Genomic DNA, 23,948 nt, shown 5'->3' with positions numbered 1-23,948 from the left:
CTGAAGATACTATAGACATGGATACAAAATTAAGTATTTCCTGACTGTATGAAATTATCTCACTAAGGTCATCCTAGGGACATGTAAACCAAATATTAAAGCTGTCTGACCAGCGGTTTTGAAAAAACAAGCGACTCAACAGTTGACAGAGCTCTGCTGTGTTATGTAGAGAATAACCTTTTGTGACACATGTATTGATGAAGAAGGTGGATATCTTTGATAGCTCATTTCAGGATGGCCTGACCAAAAATGGAAAAAAATTCCATAAAAATACAGATTTTCATATTTCATCAGACTATATTAGTCTATAATAGCAAATAAACGAGAGTTAACTACATTCTAATTAAAGTAAACAAGACTTGCTTAAATCAAGATTTACGTCATAATAAAACAGCATATCTGTCAGGTTATAAAGAATCTTGAGCTGGTTATCTTTTATTTTCATCCTATTAACCAAGCACATTTTAACTTTCAAATTAACATTGTAAGTAAGTTCTGTTGAATAAGTTGAGACTGTACATACTCAGAGAAAGCACACTGAAGAGACAAATGTTTGTAACTTAAGAAGTTCAAGGTCATCAAAAGCATTATAAGGAATCATGTTACACTTTCATTGCACTGTTTACACAGATTGCATAATTGCTATAAATAGCACGAAGAATCTTACAGCCCAGCTTTACCATAAAAACCCTATCACTTTGACCACTCTTTTAATTGACCACTCTATTTTTTTCCTCAAAAAGTAATCTTATTTTATCCTTACCAAGTCAACCATAAATGGAAATTAGAACTTTCTCTATCTCTATTTATTTGACCACCCTATCATGACAAACTATTATGAGCAATTTCTTTTAGATAACATAGATGGTGGTTCAGAATGTATCAAAGTTGGGATTCAGGAAAGTTGCCTTTACGTGTTTTAATCCTCCAAGATGGTAAGCATTTCACTATGAACTGTCAAAAAAAGTTGAACTTTCTGATAATTCCACACTAAAATTATTTTGGCTTTGATGATTTCCTAATTAATTCAATTATTTAAAATCATATTAATTATTTTTTCTGGGTGAATTGATAGGGTTTATACAGTACAAGAATTACATACAATGTAAGTCAAATTTCGACCAAATATGACAAAAAAAATCCTTAAAAATACACATTTGCATATTTCATTACAATTTGAACAAATCTAAGTTGGGTTATCCCTAGGGACCTGTATACCAAATAACAAAGCTGTCTGACCAGCGGTTATGGAGAAGAAGATTTTTTACCAAAAACACCTTTTTTGGCATTAATTTGCCTATTTTCAACAATATCAAAAAATGAAAAAAAAATAGTTTCTCAAAATCATATTTTTCATCTACACAACAAATATCAAATCAGTAAGTACTGCCGTTCTCAAGATATTTGAGTGGACGGACGCCTCACAAACGGACATACATACATAGATACATACATAGATACATACATACATACATACATACATACAGACTGACGACGGACGCCGGACGGACGCCTCACAAACGGACATACATACATAGATACATACATAGATACATAGATACATACATACATACATACATACAGACTGACGACGGACGCCGGACGGATACCCATCCCAATAGCTTCTATAGACTATAGTCTATAGTAGCTAAAAAACAAGTCGCACTTACCAAGCTCAATTATCTTTACATTTATTGTGAAAATCACCACGAAAGAAGATATTTTTTACAAGGTACTGTTGCCATGGAAATATGGTAGAAAGTGAGTAATGTGCCGAGAAATCTTTATACTTTTTGAATATTCTTTGTTTTTCATCATAACACACAATATAAAGACGGCTAGAGACAAGCATGTCACGAAAGAATACAGCAAACATTCATACTCCATAATGCCTGGTTTTGGTAGGCAAATCAGAAAAAAGAAACGAGATCCATCTTCCAAGCGGAATTTATCACTTTTTCTATAAAGTTCAGAAATAAATATGACGACTATTATCAACTGACTGATTACCCCTAAACACCCGCCTTTGATCATAGAATATGTCCTGAGAAATCTTGGTCAGAGAAGTGACACGTCTAGTGAAGCTACGGTCACTTTTCTGAAGTGCAAAATATTAAGGGGAGTCAAATTTCACACAGCTAAATTGAAGGCTAGGCCGGGTAGGGGAGAGCACTATTCAATACGGGAAGTACTTTTATTTTTCCATTAAACATGCTTCCAAACTTGAAAGCGTCCTCTCTATAACATGGAAAACAGCATAATTGCATTGGTTTTGAGGCCAAATATGCTGGTATTCAAAATATACTCATAAATCATGCAATTCCTTTCCTGGCCGATGTGTGCCTAGTACTTTTTAAATATAATCTGATACATGATATTACAATGCAATTTACAACAATTTAGGGGGGGGAGCGGGGCTGGCAGTTTATGTTAGCAGTTTTCTGAAACAAACTGGTGAAGGAAGAGAAAACATTCAGTAAAAACTACATGATTTTTGAACAAAAGTAACAATATTACAAAGGAATAGTACGTACAACAGGATTTGAGCTAAAAAATTGCACACAAAACTTATATAGTGAACAAAAAACGGTCCATCCTACAAAAGTTTCAAAAACAAACGTTGAGGGCGCTCTTCAAAACAAAAGCCCGACAGGCCCTCTCTCTCTGTCACACACAATATACACTATGGCACACATAACATCAAACTTTGTTGAAAATACAAAATTGAAGATTGCGCACTGTATTTCAGACATTTCACTTTTTTCATCTTGTTTCCCTTATCGAGTTTCTTTTTTTTTGAAATTGTACCCAAGTTTTGGAACTGTATAAAATACACGCACTTGACAAAATCAGGAATCGGAAAGGCACATTGTACATGTTCTGAAACAATATCAGGCTGAATAAACAACTTATCTATCTTTTATGACAAAAATCACTACTCATTTCAGAAAAATTATCACTACAGGCAACCTCCATGCCCAGTGATTGCCTGGCTCCAAGTAAATCTACCCATGAAGAACATTCTCATAAATTAGGCTTTTCACATGTGTACATGATACCTCCTCACGAAAAAAAAAAGGTTTTCCGAGGTAAAACATCAGACTTCTAAACACAGAACTAAGCAATGTTGTCATCACCTAGCATACCACTCTCTCACATACGCTACTCACAAAGTTACAAAAAAAATATCACTGGATATCACATCAAATTGAAGGCGTTTATTTTTTTAAATCTCTCTCTTTCTGTGGAAGATGCGTTCTGAGTCCCACTGCCGTACGAATTTAAGGATTAACAGCACTCTTTCACAAATTTGAACAACTTGTGGGTGCCTTCACGTACTCTACCTCAACATGATCTGAACAAACAGCAACACAAGCTGCAGTCAGTCCGTGTTTTCCACACAACTGACAAGCGTATACCCTGGTGAGTTCAGTGATAAATATTCGGCTGCGACTCTTCTGTTTGTATGCTATATAATATGTACACATAAGAACTTCATTTTTTCTCTAAGTTGCCCATCGTGACAGTCTACTCCGAAAACGTACCACCATAGCGTTGCACTGACAGCTAACAGAACCACGGTCCCTAAGAAGTGGCGACCTCCAGACTGGCCTATCAATTTCATATGTACAAAAAAAGCTCATCAGGCTCTGAATTTCTAAAGTTTCTAAAACGTTGCTGAGAAGACTTGGAAAACATAACAGAACTACAGCTACTGTACATATAAAAAAAAACGTACTAAAACTTGTCACTGAAGAAAAGAAAGGAAAAAAGAAAAAAACAGAAAATGACTAAAGATAATTCGTATGACCGTCAATCCTACTGTACACATTTGCTGAAACCCCCATTTTCACAGAAAATGTACTGGTCTTTCATCAGGAGAAAAAATAGGGTTGTTCCAAATGACAGTAAAAAATGGGGGCCATGGAGTGTACACACATATTTATCATCATTTATTATTCAGGTAGCTGGTGTCACTCATCACTGCAAAGCTCCGCCCAGCGCTTCTCAAAGAACCTCTTCATGGAGTGGCCCGATCTGCCAACGTCGGAATCGTCTTCGTTGAAGATGTTGCAGTTGTGGAAAACTAAGCGAGCGTCTGAAGCGAATTCCTCTCTATTGCGATACCTGAAATAGCACAAAGAACCACCCCCAAGTCAGAAAATGTTATAGTCCACCAGTTGAAAAGGTATTAACCCTCTCAGGCCGAAACCCCTAACCCCTATATATATAGGGGTAGCTCTGATAAGTTACCAGAAAGTCAGGCCTGAAAGAATTAAATGTACGTATTGTATATTGACACAATATTTTTGTGGATAAAAAGCCCTATAGCCCAAAAATATAGACTAAGAAACATAGGGAAAGTGTTTTCTGCTGGGCTTTCCTTGATGTGAACTGAACAAAAGCCTAATCATTTGGTTCTTCCAAGAGGTTTCTGGTTATTTTGTATTGCTGTATTAAGTGTATGATACCAGTGCTAAGCATTTTACAAATGGAGCCTGATTTACAAACAGCATGGATGGTTGGCAAAATCATTGTTCTTGTAACAGCGTTTTCACCGTTTCAGAATGACTTTCGTTATAAATAAATTGGGGCATAGTCCGTACAGTGACTGTAACTGGTGAAAATGGCTGAGGCTAAGTTTTGGACTTGTGGCTAACCTCTGCCCCAATTTTCTAAGCATGAAAACCCACATCTTTACTGGAACTTAATGGAGGGTCACTGCAGCTGTAATGGGTGTACTTCAGAATAAAATGTTGCATTCTCACTATTTCATTGTTCTATGGATAATGGATGCTGAAGATGCTATGACTGTACAAACAAATACATGTAGATAAATGTGTGCAAAGGAATACATATAATTCTATGACAATTCTATGTTCTGCACATGGTTTTGTTTGTACCGTGGTTCATTCAATTTCTGGGTCTTAACCTAGGGATGGTTACAGCTCAAATAGGCACATACTAACACATTTTCATGATTACACAGGTCACATTAGAGCAACGCTGGAACTTACTGTCCATCTCTGAGTTTACACTTCATTGTGTGGAAGTCCATTGGGTGCTTGATAACCTTCTTGTACGTTGAGAACTGTTTGGTGTCGACAGGAACCAGGAACGGCCATCCATCGTCGTGTTTCTCCATCTCCGCCAATATTGCCCTGCAGCAAATCCAGCAAATCCCATTAATCTTTGGGTTAGATTTTACTTATAGGTTAGAATGTGCCTCAGGGACAGATATTCAGACTCTCAAATTTTTACAATACTTTTTTCGGTCTACTGCTTCTGTGTACTGATTTTAAACCTCTTAGTGTAAGTACAGTTTTCACCATCTTACTATTTTGCAAATCAAGAATTAAATTTTTCCCCGTAGAGTTCACACAGGGGTGGCAGCCATTTTGAATTTCAAATATCAGTAATTTTCCAGTAATTTGTTTGTCTAGAGCCAAATTTTTCATGGTGACCTGAAATTTTCTCGATTTAGAAAGGGACTGCTTTCAAGTTTCTTTCAGGAAATTTTGAGCGGTTTAAGTCTTTCGACTTGAGGCACGGACCCCCATAAGTGCACTTTCAAACTGATGCTTGAAGTCAACAATGCATTTTTTCCGCACAAACACATTCTACACCTATCTCTTCAAATCTTTAGTACCCATTTTTTTCACATCTGTCATTACCTTGTCCTCCCTCCATCACATAGCATTGGATATCTCTGTTGGCGTATGTCACCAACAGCCAGTATTACCAGACCTTTCACAAAAACTAACACCATTAACCCTTTGAGTGTTGTAATTGTTCCCACCAAAATTTTATTGCAACATTTTTACCAACTTTTATGAATTTTTCTGTAATTTTTTGATAATTTTGGACCGAATGGACATCACATTTCATTGGCTACAGTTTGTTATCAAAATTTTGACAAAAATCTGAAAAAAATTGACTGAAGTATATTTTCTAAAGGAGACAAAAATTGACTTTGGCGCTCAAAGGGTTAAAAGCTCAATACTGGATACAAACTCCATTCCTTGACTTGTGCTTCAACAACCCAATGTCCATCTGTAAATCTCTTTAACACTGATCAGCATTGCATTCAAATAAATTCTGACTCCACTCAAACATGAGTTTGGAACATGTTTTGTCAAATTCATCATGAATCATTTCAAACTATTCACTTTTCCCTTTTTATTCAAGCTGGATCTTTGAATATAATCTCTACCACAGTTACATAATTTGTATCTGTTCAGAGAGCATACCTGCAAGGTGCCATGTCTTTGGACGACTGTTTTCTATTCACTTTGTCCTCTTTGAATTTCTCAATCCAGTCTGTGTCTCTGCCTGTATCACTGCTGGATGGACTGCTAGCTTCCTTCACCTCCTTGGCTTTCTGTTTTTTACCTTTGCCCCTAGATGTTTTATTTTTCTGTTTCTGACACCACTGACAAAGCCACTTCCCTCTCGGTATCCTGAAAAAGCATACTTGCAATATTACTTAATTCTGATTTTCAAAAAAAGAAATTAATTATGGCCATAACACTGAAATCAATATTTTCCACATTGGAATTTAAAGATTCATGTTCGCATGAACACGTTGAAAATTTTGAATGCTATTTTATTAACAACTGTAATCCAGCCAAAATACAGCACTTTCAAAGGACAGTAGCTGTAACTTCTAATGATTTTTTCACCATTATTATTTTTGCATGTCACTGCAAGTTCATGTTCTACTTCATAACGTATGTTAGACATTTACAATTAAGCTGGTCCATGTGTAAATTGCATTGTTAATGTCGATGAGTGAATTTCGTCAGGACCAGAATTCAAATGTAAACAATAACAGTGCACTTAATTCATATATACACTGTGTTAACAAACTAAAATGATGGGTGTTTCAACATGCTTTAGGTAGTAGATCATGCACTTGCATTTGACATATAAAACAAAAAAAATGTATAAAAAATCTTAAAAGTCACAGCTTCTCTCCAAAAAATGAAACTATCAGACAGAGAATACACCCTATCTCTGTGATCTTACAACCCTGCTACACAATACATTGGTCAAATATTACCATACAAAGGCACTGGATCAAACCAAATCTGACTTGTTATGGGGGTACATTGGAGCATGTGACAGCATGACAAACACTTACTTGGATAGAGGTGGATCCAGACAGTCAGGATGGTACGCCCTCGGACAGTTCTCACATTTCACAAGTTTTCCCTTGGATCTACACATCACACATATACATTCACCTGTGGCCTATGAAGATACGACAAAACAAATACAAAGCCAAGTTAGAAACTGTAAATTTCATGTGAACTTGGATGGAATCTTGCCTTGACAGTTTGCAAACCCATATATTCCAGAAATCATATAAGAAAATACAAGGTCTAACTTGTCATATATTCAGAGAGAGAAAAAACAATTGTTCTGTGGCTCAATTTGTCACTTTGAGTGATAGAAATGCTCGTTGATACATGTAGGTCAACCGAAAATTGCAATAAAACACAATAAGTAACAAATAAATAGTTCTGCTTTTATGTTCCATTGGTCCACGCTAACCATGAGTAATTTTGCCATACATAGGTTCACAGCACTGACACATTGCCTGAATGTTCCCATGCAAGTTCAACACAGCGACTGCGTGTCCAGATAACACAGCGACTGCGTGTCCAGATAACATGGCGACTGTGTCCAGATTCAAGGCAAGTAGCAAAACCTACTGAGAGCTACACGGTAGGATTGAAAATACACTTCCCAGTATTCATAGCTGAACTTTATCAGCAATTGTGGAGACAGCTTTTCTCAAGAAGGTCTTATGCATCTTTTATGTGTTGTCTTCACACATGTGTTTACAAAAATGGCTTCAATATTTCATAGCCTTTCGTATTTTCTCAGCTTTTTTGGGTATTCATCTCACACACACAATCCAACTCTGACAAGATACAGCATGCCTCACCATCAATGCTAAGCCACTGAAATCGCCGCCTTACCTTGTATATACACTCATAGCAATACCAATCACCCTCTGGTATACTTGGCATCTTAGGCTTAAAACAGTATGTGTGGAATCCCTTATCACATCCATCACACAGCAGTAGCAATTCTTCATTGTCTCCCTTGCGGCAAAACTGACAAAACTTTGGGGTGGAAAAAAGAAAGATGGGCCAAAAAAAAAAGGCAATGAATTTCAGATAACTGAGTTTCTGAAATGCTTCAAACTTCACTCAATGCCTGATTTCCAAACAAAGGTATTCATTTAGGCAAAGTTTACTGAAGAGCACTGCGTGAGTATGCAAATCGAATTGTAATGTCTCGTTGTCAATGTAGAATATTCGCTGGCCTAAAATCCAGCTCTGTATACCATACCAGTCTAAAACAAACTGGTGGTATATGAAATGGATATTTCATCAGATCACAAAACAGTGTTTGTACAACCAATGTCATACCTTGCGACTTACATCATTTTTCACATTTGCATCATAAACTACTAACAAATAGAATACACTACAGATTTTACAAAGCTATATATTATGTACTTAGCAATAATATGCTGGAATATTGTGTGAAGCTATGTGTCTCTAAAATAGTTCTACTCAAGAATAAAAAAAGACGAGACTTTTCCTACAGACTCAGTACGCTCTAGAGATCACGTGATGGCAGTACAAATAAACCCACGTGTACAAACACATACGAAAAACACACATACTTCTATGCACGTTTATGCGCACAGTTTTGTTTGTACTGTTCTATTTCAAATTCTGGGTTTAATCTATTCAGCGCAGATGAGAAAACTTGACTCACCACTTTCATGATGGATTTCTCCCAGGCTATGGAACTCTCCAGCAGTTCAATGCACATCCTAAGCTGACTGATGTTAGTGGCTGACTTGACAGCAGATCTCCACATGGCCAGACCCTTGGCAACGTCTTCATTTGGACTGAAATACCACAATGTCACAAGACAGAGATTAGAAAACGCCACTGCCTAAAACACAGATTCAAACAACACTGTCCTAATTCCAATACTTGTATCCACATGATAAGTGATGCCTTTTCACTGAGTTTTGAAAATGATGGCTGCACCTGAAGTCTTCATCTAAGTATCTAACGGTAGAGGACAATTTTTGAAATTACACACAGTGGCCTTACCTAGAAGGTCTGTCTTCCTGTGACTGCCCCCTGCCCATCTTATCAAGGTTAATCTGGACATTACTGTGACAGAAACGAAGAGAATATAATATACTTATACCGTTTCAAAGTGCTTGGATAATTTTTGTACTCAGTATTGCAAACAGCTTCATTGACACTTGTTTCAGTCTACTGGGGAGTTCATTTATTCGCTGTCAATGGAAGTGAGCTTGGTGACATATAACTGTGAACAGATGAACTCCCAAGCTGACTTAAAAATTGCAAACATATTAATTGTCCAAAATGAAGTCGTGTGCCCTACACTTTGGACAGTTCCTCCAAAACAGGTCATGTGAACATGGGAGACATTATGCATTTAATATGATAGGTGTGCTAGTAGAAAGTTACTCACGGATGTCTATGGGGATTGAGTTACAGTATGAATTTTTTGTACCTCTACTACCCTGATACTCAATGTACACAATATACCATGGTTGTCTGAATCAAGAACTGCTCCACAAAATCACACAGTCTCAAATCAAAGTTTTGCCATTGCACACCACTAGACACACTGCTGACAACATCTGATAAGCAACAGTTAGTTGACAGCCACTGTTCTCACCACACGCACAGCAAGGAAGCAACCAACAGCCATTCACCTTTTACTGAGTGGCGCCTTCAGATACCTCCTCTCCACAGACTTCTCAAGCGACATCAACCGTTCCTTGACAGCGTCGATCACGTTGACTCCCGCCCTCTCAGCCATCTCCAGACTCTCCATGTTATCCTCTGATGAGGCCTTGACCCTTGGCTTCCAACCTTTGACCTGCATACTGGAGCTGAACACTTTGTCTTCCAGGGCCTCCACGTCCTGGAGCGTGCTCTTGTGGACGTCGAAGGCAACCTGCTGCGACCATTCTAACGAGTCTCGGAGAGGTTCCCCATTGGAGCTACTACTCTCTTCCTGGCCGCTGTCCTCTGACTCAGTGTCTAACTTAAAGTCTGTTGTCAATGGATGAAAGTTGAAGTTAACAGAAATGTATGATGCTGACATTGCAATGTCTTGTGAACAACACAGTGTGTATGTTTGAATCAACGTATGATGGAGTGAGAACACAAGTTTGTACTCAATATGCAAATTGGCAAATCGTGAACTCACACGTATCATATGGATAATTGTATGCTGATGAAATCTGTGTGACCTTGACACTTTTGGAAAATGACAAACAAAATGATAAAGCTTGAAAATAATGGACAAAATCAGAAGATATGTTACACTGTCGGCATTGTTCCAAATGGTGTGCACTTAAATTATGGGTTTTCTTTAATGATAGCAGTCTATAGGTTCTGCTATCATTCACGTTCACAAATAACTGATTCATAAGTTTGCATAATGACCCCTGAATTTTATTCTTGATTTGGCATGAAATTGGTCAAAAGTTTGCTTTAGGAAAGTTTGTGTTGGATTATTTCAGTTTTGAGGCGCGTACTACCTTAAACTCTTCACCCCCAATTCCCTGTAATCAGGTCCACATTCACCATTGATAACAATGGGTTTGGGCAAAACCATTGTGGTGAAAGGGTAAAACTTCACGCCTTGACACTTACATTCACTGCCTTTGTTGTTACACGCTGCACACGCAAAGTCTGCGTACTTGAGTAAATTCTTCTGCAGCTGTCTCTCTCTGATGCCTCTGGGATGGAGAGCTCGTGTTATGTTCTTGATGATTTCCGCATCGGTGATGTGCCACCACCCATGTTTAAGGTCTGAAAATATGAGATGCAGAGCCAAGACCACAAGGGTCAATTACACCAAAGTCAACCAGAAACTGTTTCTGCAAAGTGTTTTTTTATAATTGTGTATGGACACATGAGAACAAATTGCTTAATGTGTTGTATGAAACACCGAGCTGTGGGGGTGGGGGAAATAGTTGTAATGAAGAGCTAGGCTCAACATAAGGATTGAAACAAACAACATTATGATGCCAAATATGACGGACTGAAAAGTATTTTACTAATTACACATGACTGGCAAATGACTTATAGCATAAACACAGGAACCAGGAACTTATTAGACAAAACCATGAAATCTTGTTTACATGTTACTGTTTACAGTCAAGATTTGATTTGGTTGTATTAACATCTTCAAATTTTCCGATCACAGAAAACATTCAACAAAGTCCTGGTTATAACAACTAGACAAAGGAGACATAGCTATGGTTTGTGAAGACATACTCACCATCTGGTATGGTTGCAGCTTCTTTGTCTTCCCGCTCTGCAAGAAGCGCTTTCATGTTTTCCATTGCTTCGCTGTGTACCTGCGCTTTTATCGTCTCTTTGTTAGTTTGAAGTATACCCTGAGAAGTGGTGCTGGCATGCAGCTGAGAATTTGGCAGTCCGTACGCTGAGACCGGGATGAACCCGTGCCCTATGCCCGGAAAGGCTAAAGTCGGGATCGGGCTTGCTTGTTTCAGTCCCGGAATGGGAATGGCTGAGAATGCGGCTCCTGGTATGTGGAATGCACTGACGCCGAATGCAGGTAATGTTAGCTCTTGCATAGATTTGGTTGGCGTTGAGTGTGTCCTGGTTAGCGAGCTTTCATCACAAGGCATTCTGGGTAATATACTGAACCACGGCTTGGTGCCGTTGGGCCTGTCCACCAACCCTTTGAGCAGCTGTTCGGCAGACACGTGGCCCGCAGTGAGCGGTGACCCTATCGCAAAATGCCCATCATTCTTTTGTAGGTAATTATCCAACTTGACAAAGCCTCCGTTGACTTCAGGCGACGTGCTAGTCGGGATGCCACTGTTCAATCTAAATGTCTGCAGAGGGGGAGCCTGCGAGTGAATTTGGCAGTGCGGCGCTGCAGCGGCCGAGGAGATCACAGAAGCCGCAGCGGTCGCAGTTGGCGCTTCCACATTCGCAGCGGCAGAGGAAGTGGCGGGTGTACTTGCCGAACTGTTGGAGGACTCGGGACTTTGCTTGGCAACCTGTAGGAGTTCACTCAACTTGGAAAAAGATTCAGGCTTTTGAAGGAATAAGTTCTGATTTTGTTGCGGTTCAGTTTTCACAGAAGGCTGAGTTTCTGATGCACAACTATTTGAGTTGCTGGTAGTTGAGACTCCTTGCAAAGCGTCCTCCTTTTTAACAGTCACACCAGCAGCATCAGTCTGTCCACCTCTTTGGTTCTGTTCACTTTTCTCCGGTGTCTGCTCATCCACATCTTCCTGATGTTTCCTCTCGTTTTCCATGTCGTCTGGCATTTCGCCGCTGGCCATTCCTTCCACATAAATGCCTCCGGCATGGGGCAGCACCCAGTACCTCCTCCTGAATCTGTCTTGACCGAAGGACATTGCACGTAATGAATGAGAAGCTTCAAATAATTTGGTCCTGAATTGGCTTTGTTGCTGCAAAACAAAATAAGCAAGTCAAGGTCAGGTGACTGGCAAGTCAAGGTCACATAAGTGGCATACCAAAGTCAGATGCCTAGCAAGTCCAGGTCAGTATCTGAATTGCATTATAACGATAAAAAACAGACCTGTACATGTATACAGGGACATTTACAAAGCATACATAGTGCAAAGTAGACTCCACATCGTTGCCCTGCCCGTTCATTGTTTCCTTCTAGCTCAGCACCAGCATAGATTCAAACATGCAAGGTCACACTGTGTCACCTGACCCAAGCGACTGACCCTCCCAGCACAGTCTAACTTGACATGAATATTCATGAGTATAGCCAGTGCCTTGTAAAACATTTCAGCACTCAGATTGAAACAGATACAGAGCATTATTGCCCCAGGGCGTTCACAGAAAAGACAATTGGCTGTATGATTCGCATCGTGTTCAATGACCATACACTATGTAGTGTGCATGTTATTGATAGCACCATACATTCATGTCACAAGACTGACTAAAAAGAGATATAACTCAGTGGCAGCATCTGCTAAAATCTTGATACAGAAAATGTCAATACAGAAAATGTCAGCCCTGAATACTGTCATAAATTTTGCCTACAAGCTGTCAAGGAGTTACAAAGTCTTAACATGGCTTATTTCAGCTGGAAAGCTGATTAAATTTGTGATCACATGGCATAAATGTCATTCTCATAATTCTCCTAGATTACAATATGATTGGCTTGTTACAACATTTCCATGATTGTCAATCTTTTCATAGTCGTTATCGTTAATCCTGTAACTACTCGTTTGTTTATTTCTCATAAAAATTATTACTATCGAATGAGTTTTTCCTTCAGAAAAGTCATCAAAAAATTACTGCATCTCAATTTTGAGTTCAAATGTTTAAAGGACACTCTAGTATTGATACTAAATTCAAAACAAATGTTTCCACTTCGCAGACGTCATTGACGCACATTATTTATAATAACATAGGGCCAAAGTCCCTGAAGCTACTATAGACATGGATACAAAATAAGTATTTCCTGACTGTATGAAATTACCTCACTAAGGTCATCCTAGGGACATTTTAACTTTCAAATTAACATTGTAAGTAAGTTCTGTTGAATAAGTTGAGACTGTACGTACTCAGAGAAAGCACACTGAAGAGACAAATGTTTGAAACTTAAGAAGTTCAAGGTCATCAAAAGCATTATAAGGAATCATGTTACACTTTCATTGCACTGTTTACACAGATTGCATAATTGCTATAAATAGCACATGAGGAATCTTACAGCCCAGCTTTACCATAAAAACCCTATCACTTTGACCACTCTTTTAATTTACCACTCTATTTTTTTCCTCAAAAAGTAATCTTATTTTATCCTTACCAAGTCAACCATAAATGGAATTAGAACTTTCTCTATCTCTATTTATTTGACCACCCTATCATGACAAACTATTATGAGCAATTTCTTTTCGATAACATAAATGGTGGTTCAGATATATCAAAGTTGGGATTCAGGAAAGTTGCCTTTACATGTTTTAATCCTCAATTCACGATGAACTGTCAAAAAAAGTTGAACTTTCTGATAATTCCACACTAAAATTATTTTGACTTTGATGATTTCCAAATTAATTCAATTATTTAAAATCATATTAATTATTTTTTTCTGGGTGAATTGATAGGGTTTATACAGTACAATAATTACATACAATGTAAGTCAAACTTTGACCAAAAATGACAAAAATATTCCTTAAACATAGGGCCAAAGTCCCTGAAGCTACTATAGACATGGATACAAAATTAAGTATTTCCTGACTGTATGAAATTATCTCACTAAGGTCATCCTAGGGACTTGTAAACCAAATATTAAAGCTGTCTGACCAGCGGTTTAAAAACAAGCGACTCAACAGTCGACAGAGTTTTGCTGTGTTATGTAGACAATAACCTTTTGTGACACATGTATTGATGGAGAAGGTGGATATCTTTGATAGCTCATTTCAGGATGGCCTGACCATTGAAAGTAAGTTCTGTTGAATAAAGTTGAGACTGTACGTACTCAGAGAAAGCACACTGAAGAGACAAATGTTTGAAACTTAAGAAGTTCAAGGTCATCAAAAGCATTATAAGGAATCATGTAACACTTTCATTGCACTGTTTACACAGATTGCATAATTGCTATAAATAGCACAAGAGGAATCTTACAGCCCAGCTTTACCATAAAAACCCTATCACTTTGACCACTCTTTTAATTGACCTCTCTATTTTTTTCCTCAAAAAGTAATTTTATTTTATCCTTACCAAGTCAACCATAAACGGAAATTAGAACTTTCTCTATATCTATTTATTTGACCACCCTATCATGACAAACTATTATGAGCAATTTCTTTTAGATAACATACAGGGCACAATAAATGACGGTTCAGAATATGTCAAAGTTGGCATTCAGGAAAGTTGCCTTTACATGTTTTAATCCTCCAAGATGGTAAGCATTTCACTATGACCTGTCAAAAAAGTTGAACTTTCTGATAATTCTACACTAAAATCATTTTGGCTTTGATGATTTCCTAATTAATTCAATTATTTAAAATCATATTAATTATTTTTTTCTGGGTGAATTGATAGCGTTTATACAGTACAAGAATTACATACAATGTAAGTCAAATTTTGACCAAAAATGACAAAAAAATTCCTTAAAAATACAGATTTGCATATTTCATCACAATTTGAACAAATCTAAGTTGGGTTATCCCTAGGGACCTGTATACCAAATAACAAAGCTGTCTGACCAGCGGTTATGAAGAAGAAGATTTTTTACCAAAAACGTCTTTTTTGGCATTAATTTGCCTATTTTCAACAATATCAAAAAATTAAAAAAAACAGTTTCTCAAAATCATATTTTTAATCTACACCACAAATATCAAATCAGTAAGTACTGCGGTTCTCAAGATATTTGAGTGGACGGACGCCTCACAAACGGACATACATACATACATACATACAGACTGACGACGGACGCCGGACGGATACCTATCCCAATAGCTTCTATAGACTATAGTCTATAGTAGCTAAAAATACAGATTTGCATATTTCATCACAATTTTAACAAATCTAAGTTGGGTTATCCCTAGGGACCTGTATACCAAATAACAAAGCTGTCTGACCAGCGGTTATGAAGAAGAAGATTTTTTACCAAAAACACCTTTTTTGGCATTAATTTGCCTATTTTCAACAATATCAAAAAATTAAAAAAAATAGTTTCTCAAAATCATATTTTTCATCTACACAACAAATATCAAATCAGTAAGTACTGCGGTTCTCAAGATATTTGAGTGGACGGACGCCTCACAAACGGACATACATACATACATACATACATACATACATACATACATACATACAGACTGACGACGGACGCCGGACGGATACCCATCCCAATAGCTTCTATAGACTATAGTCTATAGTAGCTAATAAACCATAACATTTTCCTCACTCAATTTGCAAGTAAATTGACCAGTTTTATCCAGAAGACCAAGACTAGAGTTTAGGTCATAGGTCAAAGGTAAAGGTCATCAAAGTTTGAGTGCAGGTCATCAGTCAAAGGTACAGGTCATCAGTCAAAGGTTCGATACAATAGGGCTTTCTATAACGATAGGTAATTCACACTGTAGAAACATACCCTGGTAAGTTTTTCAATTTTTTTATCCATTTCCTCAGCGCTGGTCGGTACAGCCTCATCTTCTCCCTCCTCCCCGTCAGATCTATCCATGCCATCACTCTCGTTCTCTTTCTCCTCCTCTTCTTCCTCCTCCTCCTCGTCATCTCGCTTCCTCTTCTTCTCCATCCCTGACAGGTTGCTGTTGTCCCCGTCCATTGTGACATCCAGCAGAGAGTCCTCGTTGGTTATCGGTTTCGGAGGCATTGGACGGTTGAATTTCTTGGCTTGTATGGTCCTCATTCTATTGTTACCAATTAGAAAGCACAGGTTGTTTATCGCTATTATCTGAATCTGATAAATACTTTCCATGGAAAATGTAGGACTGATTATGACTTATATCACGTACATAGTCATTGTCAATGACAACTACTGGGAAAATTAGCATGTAGGACTGTGAATTTAAAAATATCTTTATAAATATTGCTGAATTTCTAGATTAAGCTATATCTTTCTCATCTCTTTCTAATTTGATGAAAATAAAACATAATGCTGATAAAAATACAAACTTTCAGTTTTAAAGCCCGTTTTCTCTGCTATAAAATGTGGATGAGTCTTTCTGCCCTCTACAGCTTAATCTGTTACCCCTACTTCCTGTAAACAGGTCCAAAATCATCACTGATAACAATACGTTTGGGCCAACCCATGGTGGTGAAAGGGTTAAGCTCAGTGTTGCCTAGCTGAGTGATATCCTGTGGGTCTCTCTTGGCAAGATAACTAACTTAATGTAAAGCAGACATTAACAGTTAAAGGGAGGGGTTGTCAGAACTGAGCTCAAAGGCTGTAGGGACCCATACGACATATGTAAACACTGTATACAAGGTACATCGGCAATTGAGGAAAGTTAAAACATGTTTGTCATAATGTATATTGCAAAATTTAAAAGTTGCAGCTGTGTTTAAGTGATGCATCTAGATACCATGCAAGAAATACATAGTTTGTAAACAAGAACGTTGCACAGGTGCAGTTCTGACAACCCCCCTACCTTTATACAGCAAATGCAGGGGTGTGAGAACTTAAAACTGAAAACATTACACTGAGGAGAGCAATGCAGTAACAAGATCGCGTAACCTACTTCCTGAGTTTTCCTTCAATGATCCACTTGTGTCTTCGTAGACTGGACATGTTCTCAATGCTTTTATCGATCTCCTCTGCTATCCGTGAGCTGCACACCAGGTCATTGACCAGGAAGGCCAGACAGGAAGCTTTCTGAGTTGCCGAGAGTGCCATGAACGGCACTTTTTGCAGTACTTCAGACAACTGTAATCAGATTTAGAAGACTGTTATTTCATGCACACTGCTGAATTTACACAAAAATACATATTTGAAAACTGATTCCCAAAGACCAAGATACTAGAATATTAGATTATTAGAATATAACATGTCTACTTTGATGATGTAAAATAGCAATGATTTTTTTACATTTTGATGAAATCTCTCAAACAAACTCTCTAAAACACACTTTAACCCTTTCACCACCATGGTTTGTCCCGAATCCATTGTTTTCTATGGTAAAGTTGGACCTGTATACAGGGAACTGGGGATGAAAGGGTTAAATGTGTTACTACTTCCTGATCTATCAAATTAAAATTTTACCCCAGACCAAAACAGAGTTCAAAGGTTATTTTCACAAGATGGTTTGTTTCACTGATCTGAGCATTTGCAGCTTGACAACACTTCTTTGAAATTGCTCACATGAAATGTTGCTGCTTTCACTACAAGAAGTATCCACTGATTGGAAATTATACAGCCAATACAAAAGAGTACATTCAGCTGTTTACTGGCAGATGAGGGATTGCAAATGATGGATTTTTAAAAAAGTGGAGGTAAGTCCCCATGAATATTGAATGATCTTACAATATTTCATTCTCCTTCAATAATAGCAATCCACGTGAACAAAATTCAAGAAATAGAATATATTGTTGGTGGAGTTTTCAAAATTTTGGCTAAATTTGTCCGAATGATCGCTTTATATGTTTAACGAAAGGCTTAATAAGGACTGTGGTCAGAAAAGATAACTGAAAACCACTTTAGAACATCTAGCAACATCAAACATTTATTATTGATAAAAAAAAGTACTAAGTCTCTCGGGGAAAAAAAAATATCATTTGATGATGCACTATATCTCAGACTACCCCTTATTACCGTAAATTGAATTAATATGGTAACCACTAAAATATCGCAATATTAAATCTTCATATCGGCTTACCTCATTGTCTTTGCCATTGGAATGTTTGAGGTAAAGTCTAAGTACTTCAGAAAAATTATCTTCATCTATATCAATATCACTGACAGATTGGTCCAGGAGAGTTTTCTCCTGAGATAGAAAATGAACAGGGGAAAAAAAACCCCGTCAAATGTCAAAAGTAATGTCTCCTATTACTGAGATATTTTTTATTCCGATAGGAATGCATACCTGATACTGTAGGAGATTATGAAACATTTCAGGCTATTTATAACATTGTCGACCATAAGACGCTGCACACACATACCGGTATATTTTATAACACTTTAAATGGACTCTGCTTTGCTGAACACTGATACTGCCTTTTTTTATCAACCCTCTTACTTCCAAAATATGGTTCGTCTCTACTGTTTTCATAAGAAAATGGTTTGTTGAATTCTTGAACAGGGGTGTTAGGGTGGTGCTTGTTACAAAAGACAGAAGACGGATGACATAAGTATATTTTTCAGACTGCTGTTCAAGGCATTTGAACAGTATTTCTTCTCTCTGTGTCTTTGTAAGTCAGGATACTGATAAAACTGTTCAGTCATCTCTTAATATTTTTTAATGTTTTTTTTCCCACATAACAAGCAAATCTAATGAATAGTACAGTTAAAACTTCTGAAAAAATTGAAAAAAAACCCAGCACTGAGCTGAGAGAGAGAGAGTAAATTAAAAAGCAAAAGGAATTACACTCAGGAGACATCAGAGTTCTAATACAGGGTTCATCCAAATTCCTGAAACTCAATTCACTGTAAATTATGTTTTCATTATAATCCCAGACAGCAAAGTTCAAAGATTGAGGTGATAAATTATTCTGCAATCGATGGCACGCACAGCTCACCTTTCCATTGGTGCCGGGTAACCCCGGGTCCTGAAGTGTTAAATTTAATAACTGTATGCAAAGGGTGACTACTTCGCTGTAACTTTCTTCGTCATTCAGTAAGCCGTCTTGCAAGGAGTCGAGAGTGGGGACGTCATCTTCAAGATCTATTGAATTCAGGAGATGTATTCCTTTGAGATGTGAGGGGGCTGGGTTCCCTCTTAATTACGAAAGGCTATCTCTGTTTGATGAGTGTATACCCTTATCTGATGCATGTCTGCGGTTCAAACCTGTCTGATATATTTTATTCAATTTATGGCGTGTCTCGTGTATCTGTCACTTAAATGCCGTGGCATTTGTCTCCGATATCCATAGCAACGGCTAAAATACATCACTTGCGTGCACGTCTATTAGAGACGGAAATGAAGGACATCAAATCTGAAGCACGGAGTCATATTACATGCTATATCATGTGAGTGGCATGATCTGCTGAAAAACCATTTCACGAAGCTAAGCAGCAAAGTCCAGGCCTATTGTATAAGCTGTGATGGACTTGAATTTGGAGTTCAGTTATAACATAAGCTGTAAATCTAGTATACAAACACTGAAGCATTTACGATCACTTTACCATTCATGTTACGCATATTGAAAAAGACTGAAGGTAGTTTCTGCAAAATATATTTGACTCTCTCGAAAACACCTACAAAATTGCAGAGCTGAATATTTACAAATAATGTTTCCTGTACAATTCACGTAAAAAGCTAAAAGAGCATGATCATCACTCAGAGGAACCTACGTCATGAAGGAGCATGATGAATTAGCAGATGATGACCGATGTTGCATTTCTGATCAATAGAGTATGACTATGAAACCACACATGACAAAAGACTGACAGAGGAAATTTATTCTCATTATGAAAAACCTTTTGACATTCAAAGTTATTCTTGAATAGGGGTAATTAATCAGTTATGACATTTCAAACGCATTTTAGGGGTCAAAGTTCGATTATTACGCAGAAAATCTCCTTATCAGCTTGTCTGGTATTTGACAAATACATCGCAGACTTCGAAGAGAACTATTATTTCTGGTTTCTGTCGATAATGGAGAAAACTACCCACTGACAAATTAAGATTACATTACATCTTTGGAAAATGTACTGTTCTTATCAAGGAATTACAGTGGCGTTGTAATGTCTTACCTAGGCCGAGTGCTTCGCCAAAGTTGTGCAGGAATTCCAACACCATGAGGCAGTCTGAAAATGCATTGCTTGGTAGCTTGACACCCTGTAACCGTTCCAGGTTGGGCAGTTGCTGAAACAGTCAAGGGAACGGCAACTATTAGCAACAAGTCACTAGCGGTAGTTTTGTGTCGCAAACCTGAACATCAAAAATTTTTATTTTGTTCAATAGTGTAAGAACGGAAAATGACATGCACTTCATTTCTAGTCTGCAATCTGAATGCACTTACTCAGAAATCTGAACAGAAATGAAACCGTTTACTCTTATGTTTTTTTATAAAACTACAAAGTTTTTAATTTTGTTCCATATATACCGTTACGGTAGTGTTAGAAAAGAAAATAGCAGCATTTGGAATTCTATATGACAGGAAATTTGAAGTAATTTGAATCTATAATCCGAAAAGTTGCACTCTGACCCCTGACTTTTAATCTTGATTGAAACAATATTTTGAAGTTTCAATGAGGATCATGTGAGCGAAGGTTTGACTTTTACTTTCAAGGTGAATGCTATCTTGACATCAAAAGGTCAACCAAAGGTCATGGGGAAGAGGAGTGCTGCACAAATATTTGAAAACATGATTTTCGTACAACGCATTTCTGGTAAAAGCCTTCAATTTTGCTTACAAAATAAGTATTTTGAGGGTATTTTAAAAAAACTTTAATATCTTTCTATTCGCTTTCATATGAAACCAGTGTCTGTGACTTCTTGCCTGCAAAAACCTGCTGGTTCTAGACATGGATCCAATGATGTACCATGCTCATTCTCTGTTAGATTCTACATTCAATTACAATGTTTCTTTTTCACAACCTTTCCAGGGTATAAACTTTGGAGGTTTTCTCACACACCTTGAGGTCAGTAAGTTTCATATCTTCAATTGGTTTCTTTAATTCCTTTGCCATCTGAACTTCAAACCTCTTCTGTTCCAGCTTCCTCTCTCTGTGGAATTTCTTCTCAGCTTTCTTCTCTTGCTTGATTCTTTCCCTCTCCTGCACAATGGAAAAATAAATAAATAAAATAAAACATTAGATAAATAACTGCAAAACAAACAAAATAAAATAAACAAAATATATCAGATAAACGAATAAATCAAAACAATAAATAACAGTAAAATGAAATGCACATCTGATTCAGCATACTTTAGGTGACTCACCTGTCACATCTGTCTGGATTTAAAACTACATTATAATCTTTACACTGATAATGAAATCTGATTGGCTGATTCAAGATGTACACCTGGTAATAGGTGCTCAAGGCACACTGAATGTACGTACACAGATCACCTGTCTCTTTCACTTTGAGCCATTGGTAATTATAACTGTACTTCATATGCTTCATTTTCACAATTGTACATCCAAAGGACACACTAATATGTGGGAAATTTGATTGTATCGCCCATAATTGAAAATATTTTCTATTTATCAATATTTACCTCAGCTTTTTTCCTGGCTTCTAAGGCTCTCACCAACATCATGTGTTGTTTCCTCCTTTCCCGTTCCTGTTCCATCAAGAATAACAAACACAAATTCACAGGTCAGAAACACTATCTGAGGTATCCATACCTACACAGCTTTGATCTCAATTATCTCCCCTTCCCTCGCCTCCCACTCCCTCTCCTAACCAAGCTGAAATCATTATTGATCAGATCACTGCACTTTTGTAAATCTTAAACTCTACAAAGAAATGTGAACACACTTTTTATTTCTGTAACTAAACACGTACTTGACAAAGTTACTGAATCAACTCCATAATCCAACACACCTTGGTTGGAATTGGTTGGAATATGTCATTCAGTTTGTTTTGCAACACCTGATTTCTAACTCAACTTTTCAACAGAGCTCAATAAATACAATGCTTGCTTGGGGATCACACACAATTGTACAGTATTTGTTACTATAATAATCAATTTCATACAAATAAGTTTCATGTCACTCTAACAACAATCATTTCCATTTTTTGGGGGGATGACTGAAGATAGTAGACACACCCTGCGAACTAAAAGGGATTTTTTTAGAGCTTCAAATAATCACTGATGGTATGAGTTGACTCCCTAGGTTATGAACGATTCAAACAAAATTTCTTTGTGTCCACTAATCTTCAGTCTCGCAACTTTTGCTTTAAACTTCCTTGAAGTGAGAATTTGAGTACAATAACAAAAGTCTCTTGTACTGGTGATGTGACCCAGGTACAGGACAATTGGGTTAGGGAAGGGAATACTGAAACACAATTCAGGCAATTACACACTTATTTTTTATTACTTTAACATGAAGGACTAGGGAACACAGAGACTGATAAAACATACATCTTGCAATTATTTGTGACAACCATATTAAATAATTAATGGGTGGACAAATTCAACAAACAATTGCATTATGCCGATCCTCAGCACAGAGGCATCAGACACATCAGTACAAAAAATTTTGTATGGGTCACGTTTTTTGTCTAGAGATTGACCAGCAAAGTAAGCTTATTCCTACTCCTCTATGAAAGATTCATAAATTTTGTACACTTAACAGAGACCAATATGATATGATTGGATGTTTCAAAGCCACACAGGCATTACAGAATTTGAATTGGGTGACTCACACGGAAGTTCTGAAAACTTATAATGAGAACCCTTTTGGGCTGTTTTTGCCAACACACTTGAGTCACAACTGTAAATTTGAAATATTGTAATATTCTTAGCATTCAACAAATTGACAGGTCTGGCAACTCTCGTCAGTAATCTTGATATAAATGATCTTGAAGATGTCAAAAATATGAAAAAGTGACAATGATGGTGTACATTTTTAGAGAAATGAAGAGTTGGGAAAAGATTTCAGAGAATTGAGACAAATGAGCCCACAGATGTGGCCCACTCTGGTTCCCTTTTCCTGAGCAAACTCACACAAATTAAACCTTTCCTCAATGTACTTTGGTGCACATCCTGCATTGTTCTCAAAACGGTGTGTGGACGCATTCACAAGGGAAAGAGGGATGGAAGCATGAAGGCTTGTCAGACTACACAGGAACAGTGGGAAGATGATATCGGGGAATGAGTCTAGGGGTATGATGGTGCAAAGCTGATGCATCTACATGTGTGGCAATGGTGGCGAGCCAGACAGATACACAAACACTCATACAACAAGATCATGCTGACAAGCAGAGTTTGGAGAACAAGTAACGTTCCAAGCCATGCCGAGCGCTGTGTGCCAGAAGACAAGATGGAAATTCTCTTACCATGACTAGCAAATGCTTTCGCCTCTCCCTCTCCTGATGAACCCAAACAACAGAGGCACAGATGTGAAAGGTCAGAGGTGGGAGTTCATGAATGCAGATCAAGTTAGTTGCAGTGTGAATTTTTTGTGTGTAATTTTTTTTTCGCAAGAGGACAGAAAAGATACAAACAGGAAGATTAAGAAATGATAACATTATAAATGAGCATATGTCA

At 37.5% G+C, this 23,948-nt stretch overlaps 1 protein-coding gene across 14 annotated transcripts in view; it reads right to left on the bottom strand.

Moving 5' to 3' along the window:
- Positions 1-1,675: 1,675 nt before the first annotated feature.
- LOC139117214 (bromodomain adjacent to zinc finger domain protein 2B-like) overlaps positions 1,676-23,948 on the bottom strand; it is an 83,556-nt gene continuing 61,283 nt past the window's right edge. For 7 of the 14 annotated variants that reach the window (XM_070680129.1, XM_070680133.1, XM_070680135.1 and 4 more), the window contains 18 exons: positions 23,740-23,770; positions 21,951-22,027; positions 21,367-21,507; positions 20,482-20,593; positions 19,305-19,450; positions 18,446-18,553; positions 17,312-17,496; positions 16,201-16,480; positions 11,365-12,532; positions 10,734-10,892; positions 9,785-10,127; positions 9,147-9,209; positions 8,800-8,935; positions 7,989-8,135; positions 7,145-7,254; positions 6,252-6,461; positions 5,019-5,162; positions 1,676-4,128 (listed from right to left, as the gene is read on the bottom strand). In XM_070680129.1, coding sequence (XP_070536230.1) covers positions 3,975-4,128; positions 5,019-5,162; positions 6,252-6,461; positions 7,145-7,254; positions 7,989-8,135; positions 8,800-8,935; positions 9,147-9,209; positions 9,785-10,127; positions 10,734-10,892; positions 11,365-12,532; positions 16,201-16,480; positions 17,312-17,496; positions 18,446-18,553; positions 19,305-19,450; positions 20,482-20,593; positions 21,367-21,507; positions 21,951-22,027; positions 23,740-23,770 — 3,714 coding nt within the window. In that variant the 3' untranslated portion in view covers positions 1,676-3,974. The remainder of the gene's footprint in view (positions 4,129-5,018; positions 5,163-6,251; positions 6,462-7,144; positions 7,255-7,988; positions 8,136-8,799; positions 8,936-9,146; positions 9,210-9,784; positions 10,128-10,733; positions 10,893-11,364; positions 12,533-16,200; positions 16,481-17,311; positions 17,497-18,445; positions 18,554-19,304; positions 19,451-20,481; positions 20,594-21,366; positions 21,508-21,950; positions 22,028-23,739; positions 23,771-23,948) is intronic. The other 7 variants (XM_070680138.1, XM_070680136.1, XM_070680131.1 and 4 more) reach the window with 1 other exon arrangement.

This window comes from Ptychodera flava, chromosome 18, assembly GCF_041260155.1.
Source record: "Ptychodera flava strain L36383 chromosome 18, AS_Pfla_20210202, whole genome shotgun sequence".
NCBI lineage: Eukaryota > Metazoa > Hemichordata > Enteropneusta > Ptychoderidae > Ptychodera > Ptychodera flava.
Note: the sequence above shows the minus strand (reverse complement) of the source record. Positions and strands in the feature narration are given on the sequence as shown.